The 19,340-nt window shown below is 36.9% G+C and overlaps 1 protein-coding gene and 1 pseudogene across 1 annotated transcript; both read left to right on the top strand.

Annotated features, from left to right (window-relative positions):
• Positions 1 to 7,259: 7,259 nt before the first annotated feature.
• Positions 7,260 to 8,365, top strand: LOC148690354 (uncharacterized; annotated as a pseudogene).
• An 8,583-nt stretch (positions 8,366 to 16,948) lies between these two features.
• LOC137732905 (WAT1-related protein At1g68170-like) lies at positions 16,949 to 18,522 on the top strand. Its single transcript, XM_068472156.2, has 5 exons — positions 16,949 to 17,293; positions 17,380 to 17,538; positions 17,644 to 17,795; positions 17,996 to 18,286; positions 18,399 to 18,522. The coding sequence occupies exons 1-4, from the start codon at positions 16,949 to 16,951 to the stop codon at positions 18,207 to 18,209; spliced, it is 870 nt and encodes a 289-aa protein (XP_068328257.2). The 3' UTR covers positions 18,210 to 18,286; positions 18,399 to 18,522.
• The last annotated feature ends 818 nt before the right edge of the window (positions 18,523 to 19,340 follow it).

The raw sequence follows: 19,340 nt of genomic DNA, 5'->3' as shown, positions 1-19,340 counted from the left end.
CTTCTTGAAGAGTTGAGACACAAACCAAAACCTCTACTCACTCCATTATCATCACACATGACAACTTTAGCCGTTGGTGAAACCATGATGAAAGACACAAGTACAATCCAGAAATCAAAACAAATGAATTCTTCTAGGCAGCAAGAGAATGACACTCTTGACACAAATGCTAAGGCAGCAAGAGAATGACACTCTTGACAAATTCTAAAGCAACAAGAGAATGATACCCTTGATAAATTCTAAGGCAACAAGAGAATGATACTCTTGGCGAATTCTATGGAATCAAAGAAAGAATGATACTTTCTTAACCATCAAGAAAGAATGACACTTTGTTGAAATCTCGTAATCTAACCAAATCACTAAATGAAACAGTAGTTTATCTTAGACAATTCATCGAAAAAACAACAAAATAAAAAACCCAATTTTCAATATAAACCCATATCGGCAAGATCACTCCACACTAGAGACTAGAACACGAATCATGTTTCTTCACCAACTTCACAAAACAACTTGAGTTGTGCAGATATACACAGTGCAAATGGAAAAGAATAACCCTCAGTAGAGCCAATATGCATTGAAGTAGGAGATGTGTTGATTATATGTTCATTGATAGCACTTATTATTTCCAAGAGAGAATAAAGAAGCAGAATGCAGAGAGAAGGGACTGAAAAGGGACTAAAAACATAACCTTCACATGAAACTTTTGAGTTGGGCATTTTGACAAACACCTGGACTGCACACATGTTTGATCATTCTTTCATACCAGAGAAAAGAGAGAGAATCAAAACCTAAAGAGCTCCTAAGATTTGAAACCTTGAACAAACAAACACCATCAAAGAATTTAGAAAGTGATTTGAGCAAACCACCATGTTTTCCCGGAAAATGCTTATACTTCGATTGGTTTTTGGCTTTCAGCTCTATATGCGGCGTTCAGGACAAGAACCCATCTTAGGAGCTCGTTATTCTTCTTTAAGTCGACCGGGTTCTTATATTTCCCAGAAATCTAAACAACCCACTTCCATTCTTCAAGATTTCATCTTTGTTGTCTCCAATGGCGACTTCTTCATCTTCTTTCTTCAATCAAGATAACCAACAAATGTGAAATACTAAAAAAAAAACAAGTTGATTGCATACCCATTTAGACACCGACTTCTTTCTGTGTCAAGCATCGACTTTAGTTTTGTATTCCTTATGCTTAGACACCAACACTAACTGCCCATTACCCGTTGGACTCCACCGCGTACAAACCATGGCCAATGCTGGTCCCAAAACCAACAGATCACAATTCTTTATCTGCACCGCCAAGACCGAATGGCTCGACGGCAAGGTTGTTGTCAACAAGGCCGCTACACGACTCCCCCAAGAACGATCAACCCAACAAGAACACTCAACCAGAACAATCATGATCCCAACAATTGCAGAAAAATCAACCCAAGAACAATCGCGGAAGCACCGAAAATCTAATGGAAATTGAATAGAAACTAAATTAGGAAAGAAAAAAAATGTAAACTACTACGATGATAAACCACTAGAATCTATGGCGTGAGCCTGGTGGCTATGATATCATATTAACTACATTGCAAAAGATGGGAACTTAATAAATAATATTTTTATTATTTATGGGAATCAATATATAACATACCAAAAAAAAAATCTCAATAATTATTACAACCAATTTAATATTAAAAAAAATTACAATTAAATGACAAGGATTAGAATTCGTTTTTAATCTTAGACAAGGTTTTATTCAAAAAGTATTCTTAAACAATGATTAGAATAGAATTATAGCACATTTATTATTTATAAACTTACCATTCGAAATTATTTACCCATCCATAATTAATGTTTTTTTTTTTTTTGCTCCAATCATATTTATAGATAAAGATTTATTCAAAATTCAAATTCGTATTATTATAAAATTTCAACAACAAAACAAAAACAATTTATACATAACTTTCAGTACAATATTTTATTCATAGGTTAGTACAAATGTATGGGTACATAATTTTAGGTACCTTATTTTACTTATAGATACAGAAGTATCAGTTCGTAAGTTTCGGTACAAATGTATCGGTACATAAGTTTCGGTATGAATATATCGGTACAAATGTATCCATATGTAACTATAGTATCTAAACATACATATGTACGTAACACGCATATACATATATATAGAGAAATTCACGCACAATGAAAAATATATGACTTTTCTTATTATGGGAACTTAATAAATAATATTTTTATTATTTATGGGAATCAATATATAACATACCAAAAAAAAAATCTCAATAATTATTACAACCTATTTAATATTAAAAAAAATTACAATTAAATGACACGGATTAGAATTGTTTTTGCTCCCAAAAGGCCTCGTGCTAGGTAGAGATGGAAATATACATATAAGGATCACTTCTCTAGGCAATGTGGGATCTAACATCTTATGTATTTCGCTTATGCAATGTTGGACGTATATTTGATATTCAAGTAGGATACCATATGGCATTTGTGATAAGGGTGGCGGCACCAGGTCTATGTTGATTTGGCTACCATGGTACACATGATATAGCAATAATATACAAGCTCAAGATGCCAAGAGGGTTTTCTTAATGCAGAGACTTTGTGCAGCAGCAACCTCACTCTCCAATTGTAAGGAATACTGCACTAATGTTCTTTGACAATCTAACTGCTTCATCCTCATGATTAGGTGCCCCAATCTTGAGTTTGAGGGGGATGTTAGAATATAATATTGTAAACCTTAGTTAGTTAGTTAGTTAGTTAGAGACTTTGCTCTCTATATATACATCATTGTAATAACTTCTTGAGTAAGAAATCAATACAACATATTATGCAATTCATCTCTCTCTCTCTCTCTCTCTCTCTCTCTCTCTCTCTCTCTCTCTCTCTCTCTCTCTCTCTCTCTCTCTCTCTCTCTCTCTCTAGTTCTTGAAACCTTAATCATTTCTCAATCTCCCTCTACATTAACATCTACCACTAGACCCAAATTTTGAACATCCTTTATATTGAATAGTGATCGATTTCACGTTTTCTTTGAACCATCCAAACATACTAGCACACTAAATATTTGAAAGAATAACATATTACATATTGGATACCAATTGGTTTGCCACTATTTTTTCGAAAAGATAATGAATTTCAGTTCGAATCTTTCTTTTTTTTCTTTTTTTTTCCCAATAATTGCAAGCTAATATATGTGTGTGATTGTATTTTAACTTGAATTTGTGTTTTAGGGAGTTCTCATCTCAGGACCTACGTACAGTGACCCTGATTTCATGGTGTGTAAAGAAGGGAGGACCATTGTTTGTCGCAGTTTTTCAGCCTCTCTTGCTTGTGATAGTTGCACTTGCAGGCTCTTTGCTGCTGGATGAAAAGTTGCACGTCGGAAGGTAATGAGATCCACTTACCCGATATTACTTTTGCTTTTTGATTGAAGACATTTGTCTTGCGTTGTGTTTCTATGGATTGATCAAGCATACCAAAACTTTTTTTGGTCAAAGATCAAGCGCTTAGTAATGGTGACCGAAGAGGCAAAAAGGATGAAGGGGTAAAAAAGAGACGAGTTTTTAACATCGAACTCATCAGCTTCCTATCATCTCATCTCCTGTGGTCACGATAGTGTAATCACCTAAAACTTTACCTCTTATCTGCCATTGCATGCATATATAGTTCAAATTCAGAGTTTCGTGATGTAAATATTCTTTTGGCAATGTAAGTATGAGAAGAAGATAGTACCATGTAAAAGTCATATTCAACAACTATTGGTTAAAATCAGACAAAGACTAACACATGCAAAATAATTGAAGGTGTTCAAAGTCTTTACATCCTTTAAAACACATGTAGATTTAGACTTTTGCACACACACACTCTGCATATTCCACTGGTTGCAATCACAATTTCGGCCAGCACAGAAGAGGCACTTAATTTTGGTAGCTGCAGGATGCATGAGAGAAAAAACAGCTAGCAGCACACAAACATTTGAAATCATGTTTTTATTTGAACTTCCAACAACACAAACAGTTGGTTGGAAGCCAAAATATGCCCAAAGTTGAACTAAATATTTATACATGCATGTGCAAATGTCTGCAGCATACTTGGAGGATTGCTGATTGTAATTGGAATATACGCTGTACTGTGGGGCAAAAACAAGGAACAGAAGACTCAGTTAGCATCCTCAATAAGTTTCAAGTGTGAATCCAACCCTGTATCCACCGAAGCTGTTACAGCTAGAGTGACCATTGTGGACATGAACAACTTCAATGATGCCAATGCTTGTAATGGGGAAGATGTGATTTCAGACAAGGAAATACAACATAGCAGAAAGTAATAACAGAGGCTAACAGAATTGCCAAGTGTCAAATGTACAAGCTGCCAAATGTTATTAGTGTAGAGGTTGCTTACAAGATAAGCCGGGTAGTTACTAAATAAGGATGGTGATGTAGCCACTATAAATAGCTAATGAGAATTAGAAACTGTCTTCTACTTCGTTCATACTGCTTCTTCTTTCTACTGCTTCTTCATTTCCTGCAGTTCCTTTGATTTACAAAACCCTACATTCCTTGATTGTTACCAGAAAGGAGGACTTGAAGGCTTAGTCAAATTTCACTTTTTAAACCAATATTAAGATATGAGCTACCAGTCTTAAGATGATATATAGATTCATGAACTACCAATATCGGTTTGCCCCCTGAACTTGTATAGAGGTACCAATTTTCCTTCTGAATTTTAATTTTATCTGATTACCTCCCTAAACTTTTATAATTAGCCAATTTCTCATCTGAACTTTAACTTTAGCTGATTACCCCTTAAAATTTTATAAATAGCCAATTCCCACCCTCCCCCCCTCCCCCGCCTAGCGTTAGACTTTAAATTTTTCATCCAATTTTCCGTTCTTTTTGCCCTCGTACAATTGTCATGCGTTGTCCGCATGATCAAAATGGATAAAAAATTAGATGAAATTTTTAAAAGCCTATCATTAGAGGAGAAATTGGCTAATTATAAAAGTTTAGGGAGATAATCGGCTCAGGGAAACATTGACATCTCTATACAAGTTTAGAGGGCAAATCGACAAATATACTTTTTTTAATAAAATGATATGTATTTGCACTAGGAGGGAGGGTTAAACTGGTTTCAAATTTACCATCTATGAGATTCAAATCTAAATCTTTTTAAAAAAAATTTATTACCAATGAAGAGGAACATTATCAGACTGTCTAATATTGCCATGGTGAATGGGCTTGAGGTTCACTTGCATCTTATCATCTATAAAGAGAGAATTTGAAGTGGAACATTTAATATTGATAAAAGAAGTATTACTAGTGTCACGGGATGAGATTCTGAGGTTCAAACACTCTGTGTGGCCTTAGGCTCGATTGTGCAGCCTTAAACTCAAATGCTCCCACGAACAAGCTAAGTAAGCTTTCACACCTAACAAATGGATCAAAAGTCAAAAAACATAAGAACTATACGATAAGAACATGAAGAACACACAAGAGAGACTGGGAGAAAGAATATTATATTGCTCATTAGAGAATTACACCACTCTAAGTTGGTTTGCCACAAATGTGGCCTCCCTCCTTATATACAACTTCTATCTCCATCCCTCCCTAGATAGATGGCTAAGTCGGAGCAAGCTAACGGTCCAGCATATTACAAAGGAAGAACCTAAAACACACAACGCATCTAAGATATGCACATGTAATATGGCCATCACAATGGAAGAATTTTTAAAAAAAAAAAAAAAAAAACTAAAGTGAACACTCTAAAAGCTCCATGTCCGGCCATCAATTAGTGGGCTTTGTTGACATTGGTCTTTCGTACTTGAGTAATTAGGTCTCAAATAGGCGGCACGTGACATTCTCCCTCATCGGTCTCGCGACGATCTCGGCCCTAATATCGACATCCTACCTTTCGAATGTTTCGACTAGGTCATTATCCAACGGCCCATTCTTCCAGAAACTCGGGACGCATGGACAACACAACACTTTATTTACGAAAATATTTTTAACTACATTATTTACGAAGATATTAGATCACATAATTATGTTACAAACCCTTAAACATGCCGATCACAAATAAAGTTAGTTACATCTTAGAGTAATTTTTTTAAAATAAATCCTCACTTTTTTTCTTGTAGTTTCTTTTTCCTGCTTTATGAGGGTAAGATTTATAATATTTTTTTTCCGAACAAACAATATTATCTACAATAATGAGATAGGGGAGTTGGCTAAGCCTCACAATGGGTTAGCAATAATGTGATTCAAATTCGCCTTTGGTGAAAATCGAATCTAAGACATTCATTTACAAGTGAAGAGAAATATCACTAAACCGTAGTATTAAGTGACTAAGATTTATAATATTTTGAGACTGGAAGAATAGCTTTCATTGATTAACTTTATAAAGAATAATACAATAATATATACTAGTCTAGGAGTGACTTTAAATGGGAAGTAATTAATGAAACGTGTAATTAGCAGCAGTTATAGATACAAGGCAGCAACGAGAGATTATGATGCACAAGTCAACGATTGATTTGCCTAGATGGTAAAGATGATTGGAGGCTTGATAACTGGAGGAGATGGTGGAGTTATGGTTGGTGTAGGAGTGATAGACGGAGAGGATGAGACTTCCCTTGTACACCCCCGCAAGACAGTGGATCCGTCGACTACGCCGATATTGGACCGAAGAAGTTGAAATCAAGGACGAGAAAACGACTTGGTCAAGGTGTCTGCAAGTTGATCAGTGGTAGAAACGTGGGATACTTGAAGGCGGCCGCGAATTGCACGATCACGAACAAACTGAAAATCAAAATCGATGTGTTTCATGCGAGAGTGGAGGACTGGATTGGCACAATAGAATGTTGCGCCAATGTTGTCACAGGTGATTGTAGGCTTGGTTGAAGAAACACCAAGCCCGCAGAGTAAGGATTGAATCCATGCGAGTTCTATTAAGAAAAGATCGTGTAATATGTTGTATAATATGTTTACCTAAAGTAGTTGATATGAAATCCCATTAAAAGAGGGATGCGATTTCCTAAGCATTATTGTAGAGATAATTAGTTGACTTTAGTTGTGTATATTTATTGTACTTTTACTTTGGCAATGCAATATAGGAAAAGTATTCAGTCCATCACTTTCCATAGCCTTGCAATATACCATTTTAATATTCATTCCTTTTAATATGGTATACAGAGCATAAGGTCATATTGCCTGCGTTTTCAACCCTAATCATATTTCCAAAACATAATGTCGGAAACACCATCGCAAAACAGTGAAACCAAACCCATAAATTCAAACAATTTAGGTATGGATTCATCAAACCCATACTACGTTCATCATTCAAACAATCCTGGTCATATGCTAGTTTTGAAAAAATTGAATGGATTCAACTATCCATCTTGGAGTAAATCCATGATTCACGCTCTCATAGCCAAAAACAAAATTGGTTTTGTTGATGGCTCCATTTAGCCTCCCTCAACAACAGATCAACCAAAAGAATATGTTCTTTGGAATCAATGCAACAGTATGATTTTATCATGGCTCACTCAATCTGTGGAGGCTGATTTTTCCAAAGGAGTTGTTCATGCCAAAAATGCCCAACAAGTGTGGGAAGATTTCAAAGATTAGTTCTCACAAAAGAACACACCAACAATTTATCAAATCCAAAAATCCATCACATCTCTTACACAAGGCTCCATGACAGTCTCGACTTATTTTACAAAGCTTAAAGGCCTTTGGGACGAATTAGAGACATATCAACCTCTTCTTATCTACAACCAGACAAAGGCACACAATGAACAAATAGAAGAAGATAGGATGATGCAATTTCTTATGGGTCTCAACGACGTCTACAGTGGAATTCGCAGTAATTTTCTCATGATAACACCATTGCCCAAAGTTTGTCAAGCCTACTCACTCATTATTCAGGATGAAACACAACGACAATTGTCATCGGGGTCGACCGAAAATTTCTCAATTGCTACTGCTGTTCAAAATCGACCAAACCATTCTTCCAACCATTCCAAAAATCTTGTTGTGAATACTGTGATAAAGACGGCCATACAATTGACAATTGTAGGACTCGAAAGTACCATTGCAAGTTCTACGATAAAAGAGGCCACACTAAAGATAGATGTAGATTTAAAAATGGAACAAGCAGAGGAAATCAAGGCAACAACAATCCAATACAGCATAGGTCCCAAGGCAACAGCAACCCACGTACTACATTTCAAAATTTTCTTGCTGCCCACGTAACAACCGGTGGTTCCCACTCTGCTGCAAATGCAGCAGCTATAACCACTGTCCCGTCCAATATCTGGCACACGAGCAAGGTTCCCAGCAACCTCCACTGAACCTATTGCAAGGCCTCTCAACGGAACAACTTGAACAATTGGCCCATGTTGTCCCTGATGAATTTAAATCCTCATTTTGGTAATAACAATGCTTATATGAATGTTGCAGGTTTGTCATCTTTTAATGTTGCCTCTGTTAATTCTGTATTTACTTAACCTTGGATTTTGGATAGTGGGGCTACCAATCACATCACATCAGATTCTTCACTTTTCACCAAAACTAAATCTTCACCAATATCCACTGTTAAATTACCCACCGGTTCTTCAGCCATAATTACTTCCACTAGCACCATAGCATTCAATTCAGATATTACATTAGACATTGTTTTATGTGTTCCTTCTTTTCAGTTAAATCTCATGTCTGCCAGTCAAGTCACTAACTCCCTAAATTATTGCATCATGTTGTTTCCCATTTTCTGTGTCTTACAAGACCTGGCTACGGGGAAGATGATTGGATCGGGTAAGCAACGTGGTGGTATTTATTACATGTCACCATGGCAGCAGATGCCTGTCTCTTGTCAAGTTTCTCATTCCTCTAATTAATGGCATATGCAACTTGGACATCCTTCTTCAAACCGCCTCAAATTAGTATTTCTCTCATTGTATATGAATAATATTTGTACCGTTTGCCCCATGGCCAAACAAACCAGACTTCCATTTCCTTTAAGCTCTATATCAACTCATACTCCATTTGATTTATTACATTGTGATATTTAGGGTCCTCACAAAGTTCCCACGCATTCAGGAGATCGATTCTATCTCACTATTGTTGATGATTTTACCATGTGCACATAGGTTTTCTTGATGCAACATAAATCTGAAACTCAACACCTTTTAAAATCTTTTGTTACTTTTGCCCATACACAATTTCATGCACAAATCAAAACAATAAGGGTTGATAATGGGTCTGAGTTTTTGTCCATGAAAGATTTTTTCCAAACCAATGGCATTGAATACCAACGCACATGTGTCTACACTCCATAACAAAATGGCGTTGTTGAACGTAAACATTGTCACATTCTCACCGTTGCACGTAGCTTACGTTTCCAATCTCAGGTACCTCTTCCATTTTGGGGGCGAATGTGTCTCAACTGCTGTCTATCTAATTAATCGTTTACCATCTCCTTTGTTATCCAACAAATCCCTTTTTAAGTTATTATACGAACATTCACCATCATTTGATCACTTAAAAATTTTTGGTTGTTTGTGTTTTGCCGTTGTTGTTCATCCTATACACAAATTCGACCCTCGTGCTAAACGTTGTGTATTTGTTGAGTACCCCACTAGTCAAAAAGGCTACAAACTATATGATTATTAAAAACAAATAAATTTTTTGTTAGTTAGGATGTTAAATTTAGCGAAACCATTTTTCCATTCCATTCACCAACCAACCCTCATCTGACTGACCATCACAACAGACCATTGCCACTACCACTGCCAGCAGCTTATTTCCCACTCCTCCGTGACATCCCATCTATCAGCCAACTTGACCCCATTTCCCAACCCCAACCCACTAGTCCACAGTCCCCACCTCCTCACCCTAATCATATTGCCATGCAACCCCCAATATTAATTCCCCTTCCCCAAGTCAGACCCCATCCCCACCACACATCAATTCTCCTACTTTACCATACACCGACATGCCGACCTTCTCACCCGACATCTCCTATCAACTAGACCCCATGTCAGCTTAGCCTTCCCCAACCCCACCCCCCACCACTCTCACGTCAATCTATTCGTCCAAAGCAACCTCCAATATGGCATAAAGACTACCACGTGACCAACCAAGTTAATCAATCTCCCTCAGCACCTCATCCTTCCTCAGGTACTCGGTGTCTTCTTTCTTACTTTCTTTCCCATTCACACATTTCTTCTGCCCATTGTGTTTTTCTAGCTAACTTACAGGTCTCACCGAACCCACCTTCTATGCTCAAGCTATCCTTGATTCCAAATGGTGAACTGCCATACATGCAAAATTAACGGCTTTGCAGCAAAACAATACATGGGCCATGGTTCCCTTGCCTACTGGTCACAAACCCATTGGTTGCAAATGGGTCTATAAAATTAAGTACAACTTTGATGGCACAATTAAGCGATACAAGGCTCGTCTCGTTGCTAAAGGCTACACTCAAATTGAGGGCATCGATTATCAGGAAACTTTTTCTCCTACTGCTAAACTCACCACTCTTTGTTGCCTCTTTGCCGTTGCTAGTGCCCATCACTATTTCATTCATCAATTGGATGTTCAGAACGTTTTTCTTCATGGTGATTTGCATAAGGTTGTTTTCATGGAACCTCATCCTAGTCTTCACCAACAGGGGGAGAACATTGTATGTTAGCTTAACAAATCTCTATATGGACTTAAACAAGCCTCCAGAAACTGGTTTTCCACTTTTTTAGTCACCATTCAGAAACCTGGTTATCAACAGTCAAAAGTTGATTATTCCCTTTTAACAAAGGTAAGGTACCTCATTCCCTGCAATCCTTATCTATATAGACGACATACTTCTTACATGAAATGATCTTAAAGAGATGGAACGACTCAAAACATTTCTTTTCACACGATTCCGCATCAAAGATCTTGGTGATTTAAAATATTTTTTGGGCATTGAATTTTCTCATTCTAAGAAATGTATTTTCATGTCTCAGAGGAAATATGCATTAGATGTTTTGCAAGATTCTAATCATAAAGGGACACACCCAGACAAGTTTCCAATGGAACAAAATTTGAAACTCACTTGCACTGACAGAGCATTGTTAGATAATCCCACCAAGTACAAAAGACTAGTCGGACGATTGATTCATCTTACTGTCACCAGGCTTGACAGTCTTTTCAGTTCGCACATTGAGTCAATTCATGCACAAGCCTCGCAAACCTCATTGGGATGTAGCTTTACGAATTCTCAAATACATCAAAGCTACTTCTGGTCAAGGTTTGTTATTTCCTGTCTCTGACAATCTTGAGTTGAAGGCTTTTTGTGATTCCAATTGGGGAGGTTGTTGTGCCACAAGAAGGTCAGTTACTGGGTATTGTGTCTTTCTTGGAAATTCCCTCCTCTCATGGAAATCCAAGAAACAAGACAATGTTTCTCGATCATCTATAGAAGCCGAATATCGAGCTATGACCAACACATGTTTAGAGTTAACGTGGTTACGCTATATATTGTAAGATTTAAAGGTTCCGCAAAAGGGTCCCACAACATTATTTTGTGAGAATCAAGCTGCTCTATATATTGCAGCTAATCTCGTTTTTCATGAGCGAACGAAGCATATTGAAATTGATAGTCACATCGTTCAAGAAAAACTGCAAGCTGGAATGATTAGTCCTTCACAAGTACCTACACATTTCCAGTTAGCATATTTATTCACAAAGGCTTAAGGGAAAGATCAATTCATGAAATTGCGCGACAAGTTGGGACTTCATGATATTCACTCTCCAACTTGAGAAGGAGTATTAAGAAAAGATCATGTAATATGCTGTATAATATGTTTACCTAAAGTAGTTGATATGAAATCCCATTAAAAGAGGGATGCGATTTCCTAGGCATTATTGTAGAGATAATTAGTTGACTTTAGTTGTGTGTGTGTGTGTGTGTCTCTCTCTCTATTTATATATATATATATATATATATATATATATATATATATATTGTACTCTTACTTTGGCAATGCAATATACGAAAAGTATTCGGTCCATCACTTTCCATAGCATTGCAATATACCGTTTTAATATTCATTCCTTTTAATAAGTTCAGTGGCGGTCCAAGCAATGGCATGGTTCTCAGCTTCAAGCAACAGAACGTAATATGTAAACCTATACAATTACCATTTATATTTTCAACAGGACGGTCTTAGCACGAATGAGAAGATAGGTTATCAACGTCTGAAGTAACATGATGTGAGGCCCCTGAGTCAAGAGTCCAATTAAGGGTACAAGTATAATCGACAACCAGTTTTTCCTGTGTATTCAATTGAGGACGGAATTTGGCGCTATGACCTTGCTGGCCACACCATTAGCAAGTCCCATAATACCTTGTGGCAGGAGGATTGGGGCGGCGAGAGTTATTACGGCTTGAAGAACCTCGACTTGAGGAGCTAGGACCAAAAAAAATCTTGGAAGAAGTTGTTGCGTGGAACTGAGGACGAACTGGGCTGATAGTTGTTGCCATAACAAAAGCCAGGATAGGAAGAACGAGGAATGGCAGAGTATTGAGCAGTGTTGGCGGTGAGGGGGAGCCATTATGGTCTTCGCGTTTAAGGGCAAGTTCACACTCAATAAGTTTTTCATGTAGGTCCTCATAGGAAATAGGGTTGTCACGGGCACAAACAACATGTGCAAGTTCTTTGAACTCAAGTCCAACACTGTTTAAGATGTTTAAGACGAGGTAATCATCATTGATGAGAGTATCAATAAGAGCGAGTTCACCTGCAATAGCTTTAACGGCTTAAAGATATTCAGAGACAGGCTTGGAGTCACGATGCATAAGATTATGGCGTTCTTTGAGATCCATGACACGAGAGCGAGCGCGATTAGCGTAGAGTTGTTTGAGTTTGTCTCATGCAACCTTGATGGTTGGGGCATAAACAATAAGGGAGACGACTTGTTCTGAAACGGGCGTAAGTATGGCACGGAGCAGCAGTTGATCTTGGCGTTGCCAAAGATTATAGGACAGTATGGACGGTGGGGTGTCCAATTTCTTTGGGCAGGGATATGTTCCATCGACATACCTCATGAGTTCATACCCTATAAGGAGGGCAATAAACTGAGCACGTCAAGAGGGATAATTACTGGGTGTGACTTTGACAGGCAATTAGACATCAGCACTGATTGTAATCAACGATTCGGAGTTGTCAGCGGAAAGCAAAGTGTTGGATGAGTGGACAACAGAACCGGAGTTGGTTGATTGTTCGTCTGACATTGTGAGCGCACAGGAAAAAAAAAAATTTGAAAAATGCTCGTTAGAGCTTAGGGCTTGAACACCATATAATATTTTGAGACAAAGAATAGCTTTCATTGATTGATTTTACCAAGAATAATACATAATATACTAGTCTAGGAGTGACTTTACATGGTGGGAAGTAATTTTTTTTTATTTTTTATCGAAATGTAGGAAATTTATTTAATTTGAAATACGAACGGATACATAGCATCTGCTAAAAGATTAAAAAGAAACTCCGATCCTAATTCATCCCAGCCAAAACTCCCGCCATACTTAATCACGTGCGCCGCCATTGCATGAGCTGCACGATTGCATTGCTAAGGTGTAAAGCAAAATCTCACCAACTGGAACAAACTCGCCATCATCCAAATATCTTGGAGATAAATATCAAGTGTCACGTTAGTCGTGATCACCTTGTTAAGCATCTGGATCAAACCTTTTGAATCCCATTCCACCACCAAACGAACCTCATGCTCCATAATGTCACTATTGAGCATCATCTCCATACCTCGCCTTATTGCTTCCGCCTCCGCCATTATTGCAGCCGCAAACCGTTGTCCACCCGCTCCTCCCGCAAGTTTGGGTATCCCGGCAAAATCTCGAAGATCCCAGCCAACACCCCCTACCTTCAAATCCTTCCGCCATGCCGCATCACAATTTAGCTTCAAAAATCCAAAGCTAGGCTTCAATGCTTCATCCATTTAGAACCATTGCCCCCGTACCCCACCAAAGCCGAGGCACCCTCCTCGAGATCCCCTCTGTTCTGCCGCTTCCCCCCTTCCACTGCCATAGCCCCATTAAACTCACATACTTGCTGCTTCCACAAATCAATTGCCGCAGGAGGTACGATTCGAATCCCCAAGATATTTGAAATATGTAATTAGCAGCAACTATGTATAGACAACAATTAGAGATTATGATGCACAAATGAACGATTGATTTGCCTAGTTGTTAGCCTGATAGAGATGATTGGAGGCTTGATATCTGGAAGAGATAGTGACGTCATCGCTGGTGTAGGAGTGATATAGACGGAAAGGAGGAGACTTCCCTTATAAGATTTATATCCCTACCTAAATGTGACCTTTTCTTTTCAATTCGATAAAATATCCCTCATATCGTGGAAGTTCCCTTAAAAACATCTTCTATAATGATGTCCAGACTATAAACAATCTGAATGATTAAAACCCTTCAGATTGCTTATAATCTTTCGTGTATACACCTGTGAATATAAAGAGACCATGATCTCTTTTTTTTGGGAACATGTTATTCATAATGATAAAAAGAGAGATTTTCTTCAAAAAATATACATGGGGAAAAATCTGAATAGGCTCAAATTAAGAATAAAAATCCCATTAAGATTTAGGACGATCCATCACACCTGATTTTACAGTAAGATTTATGATATATGCAGCCGAGTTGGATGCATGCCTCAGAAAATTTCATACAAATTTGTAGTGTTAGAAGTCATCTCTCTCTCTCTCTCTCTCTCTCTCTCTCTCTCTCTCCCCCCCCCCCCCCCCCCACCACCACCACCAACAACGATATTATATTTTTGAATCATACACAAGAAGGATGGGGTGCATGCGCATTTGTAATATGTTACATGGGTTGAAACCAATGTTGGTAATGGTGTTGGTTCAAATTTTAAGTGCAGTACTGAATATAATTTTCAAACTGGTAGCAAACGATGGGATGAGTTTAAAGGTCTTCACTGCCTATCGTGTCCTTTTTGCCTCTGTCTTTATGATACCTCTTGCTCTTGTACTTGAAAGGTTAAGTGTTGCCTCTACCATATATACCTTTTTAATCTTTCCATTTCTCCAAGATGCATGGTTAAATGTCAATGAGTGAATTCGTTTTTCATTGCTAATGCAGGTTATAACCCCTAAATAAACTAATAAAAAGTCTTATTAATCTTCTACTGCTACTACAATATTTTTCGTTGATTTTAATTGTCTATTTAAGCGCAGGAACGGAAGATCGAAAATAACATGGACAATACTAGGGCAAGCCTTTCTCTGCGGATTGTTTGGGTAATATATTAAAGGGGCTTTTAGATTTTAGGACCTAAATAAGACTACTTTTAGATAAATCTGCATGGTTTTCTCTATCCAATTTAAGTCTCTATTTTAAAATCTTAACGCCATGTCATATTTAATTGCCTCTATCACATATGCTATTTACGAACTTGCCATCCACATTTTCCTATTCAATTCATAATTAAGACTAAAAATTGGAAATTTACTTTCACGCTCAAATCACCCATTAAACACTTAAAACAAAATTCTAAAATTTTAAATTTTTTGAAAAGTACTAATTAATAGGTACAAGAAAATAAATGAAATTTTTTATATTGATTAATTGTGAAACGTGAAAGAAATGACAAAAATAAATTACAAAAGAAAAGCAAAACATCATCACTAACACAATTCCCATCTCCATAAGAAAAAAGAAGAACCCTCATAAAAATTATAAGTACATTAACAAAGTGATATACATGGGTATGGAAGTATAAGTGCATAAGTATAGGTACAGAAGTATAAATGCATAAGCATAGGTATGGAAGTATAAGTGCATAACCGTAGGTACGCAAGTATAAGTGCATAGGCATAGGTACGGAAATATAAGGCTATAAACATAGGTATGGAAGTATAAATGCATAGGCATAGGTACAGAAGTATAAGGGCATAAACATAGGTACATAATTTCGGTATGCAAACTTTACTCCGTGTATCTTCATATAAGTACACAAATCATAGATTTAAAAATACATACTTGTCAATCTCCATAGACAAAAAATTATCATACACGAATAAACACAATCCATAGGTATACACAAATAAAAACAATTCATAAGTAAAAAATAGATTTGCAAACCTTAGTTGTTCCAAAATGCAAGAAACATACGAATCATGAGAATATACAATTAAGAGAGATAAGAGATAATATAAAGGAGAAGTGTGTATGTGAGTTGGACATGTTGCTCTTCATAAATAAGACCTGATTGTGCAGCTCGTATTGACATTTCGTAAAAATATTTTTTTTATTGATTTCAAAATAAACATGAAAGCTCAAAGGCCTAATAGTCAATATTTATTAGCTAAATCATAGGAAAAGGGCGATTTAGGAACAAGGGATCAAAATTAAATATTAGATCTTACACTCAGTTTTTTTGAAAATTGAATCTTGTGAAAGGATGTTAATCTAGTTTTCTGTATATTGAATGTTACTATGAAGCTCACACACTATGTCAATATGAAGGTGTAAATATAAAAATTTTAAAAAGAAAATAATATGTGCAAGAGAGAAAAGTTAGAGAGAAAGGTAAGAGAGAGAATGTGAGTTTTTTATTTTTAAATTAGAGAGATAATTGCATAATTTTATTTTGTGACAGAATTGTCTTTTCTTTTTTTTTCTTTTTTTTTTCTTTTTTTTTTTTTTGACAAATATGATTTTTTTAATACGTAATATAGATTGATAAGATAAAGAAAAAGTAAGCCTCCAATTGCATTTTAATTTTTATACACATTGTTTTCAGATTCTCTCTTGATTCCTAATTCATATATAAGTTGAAGTTTTTCTAGTTTGATTGTCGTTTTATGATTACAAATATGGCAGCCTATCACTAGCTCAAAATTTGTTCATGGAGAGCATTGCGTTTGCGTCAGCAACATATTGTGTGGCGATAACTAATTTGATTCCGGCAATAACGTTCCTACTGGCGGTATGCTTTCGGCAGGAGAAGCTTTCGTTAACAAATATTCCAGGAATGGCAAAACTTGCCGGAACAGCGGTTGGGTTGGGAGGGGCAATGGTCTTCGTATTCTACAAAGGCATCACTATCAAAATTTGGTCAGTTCATGTTAACCTCATAGACACGAAGAACAAAACCACTTCATCGTCGTCGCCCCACCATACCAATTATGCCTTGGGTGCAGTGTTAGCTTTCCTGGGCTGTACGTGCAATTCACTGTGGCTCATAATTCAGGTTAATTTGAGTGTTGATGATTCCGTTGCTTTTCTTCATTTTCTTTTCCAGTTTTTGACGCGTGTGTTCATGAAAATAAAACGCAGGGAAAAATGACTAAAACATTCCCATGCCCCATGTCGGCCACAGCTTTGACATCGCTAATGGCAACAATTCAATCTGTTATTTATGCCCTTTGCGCGGAGAGGGATTGGAAGCAATGGCATTTGGGCTGGAATATTAGACTACTTGGGGTTGTTTATTCGGTAAGGGGCCTGTATCTCAAGTAGTTAAGATTACGTTTACTGAATCATTGTTTTAATTATATTAGCAGCTGATTGGTACTGGTTGAGTGTGTTTTTGCGGTGTAGGGAATATTGATTTCAGGAATTGCGGTGACCTTGATGGCATGGTGTATAAACATGCGAGGGCCATTGTATGCAGCGAGTTTCTTTCCTGTCCTACTTGTACTCGTTGCCATACTTGCCTCATTGTTGCTGGAAGAGAACTTGCACCTGGGAAGGTACGTACGTATATATATGCACGTAATTCTTGTTCTTTTTGTATTTAGGTAATTCATTTATTGTCGTACATGAAATTTGAATTTAAACTCATCCAACAAATGAAAATTTAACTGCTAGACCCAATGGTCACCAGTGCACTTTATATCCTTACATAAATTTGTTAAATTAAATTTATGGGTTTTGTGGAAATGAATGACAGCATACTAGGAGCAGTGTTCATCATAGGTGGGTTATACCTATATTTGTGGGGTAAGAGCATCGAAATAAAGAGGATGAATCGGGTAGAACCACTCGAAACCCCGCGACCTTCAGAATTTCAGTCTATCGAAATCGTTACAACATCAACATCTGCTCCGGCCATTACCACCGGGAGTAATGACAACAACATCACAAGGAATAGCAGCAGAGGTTAAAAGTACCTACTTCAACACTCCTCAACTACTTATGGATTCATATATTCTGTTTGGTAAATTTGGAAACTAAACCTAAGGTATGTTTTATCTGTTTTACCCTCTCATTGACTACAAGAAAAACATTGATCTTGAATCTTGATATACTGTTCTTTCTTCCTCACCGTTTTATTTAATTATGAGCATATGCAGGATGTAGAGACTATAAACCGAAAGTGCAGTGGATGAACGTTCGAGGAAGGCCACAGCTATTTTTATTACATATCATGTACTCTTTCCCAAAACAAAAAACAAAAAACAAAACTTTTGATAATACATGTGATCCTTTGTTATATTATTTTCTTTCTGATTTGTGATTTCCTTATCATGATGTTATATGTATATATTCCTATTATATGATGTTATGTGATAATTAAAATAACTATATAACACACTCTTAATTTCCTGCAAACCAAAAGCTAACAATTTGATCTTCTCACATGGAGCTTCCATTAGTGACATTTGGTAGAGCTTATTAACCACTCGAGCCAATTATACAATCAATAAGAAGAAGCATATTAGTATGCTATCAGTACTCCGCCCATGAAAATTAACCTTGTCCATATACAAGGTTGGAATTTTGAAAGCTTAGTTTGAATTCTGCATCACTCTCCCAGCTTGCATCCTCATTAGGGTGATGTTTCCATTGAACTAAGAATTCAGTAACAGAAGTATGACCATGTTAAATCAACCGGCGTTGCAGAATTGCAATGGGAGTGTCATGTATCAGTCCAACATCCATATTACTGGAAGAGGAGAGGAAGAAGAGATACCAGAACCCAAATGCTTTCTTATATGCAACGTACTGAACTAATCAAAACTACATTCCCACCTGAGCAGCCTCCACATTTGATCTAAGTTCAGATAAAACTCAAGCCCTGGCCCGCAAACTTCTGCCAACCAAATCTAACTTTGCAGTTCCAGATTCATAAGAAGAGACAAGAGGTGATTGACCAAAGACAACCTCAAAATGATTGTGCTTAGAAGAAGTGTAAGTTGATGTAATATAGTTCCAAACCATGGCTAACCATTGAACCCAACGTTTTGGTTGATGAATGCAAAAAAACCTCAAATAAGTTTCCATACCCCTATTGA

This window comes from Pyrus communis, chromosome 15 (genome assembly GCF_041283825.1).
Source record: "Pyrus communis isolate YQ-2024b chromosome 15, ASM4128382v1, whole genome shotgun sequence".
NCBI lineage: Eukaryota > Viridiplantae > Streptophyta > Magnoliopsida > Rosales > Rosaceae > Pyrus > Pyrus communis.
Note: the sequence above shows the minus strand (reverse complement) of the source record. Positions and strands in the feature narration are given on the sequence as shown.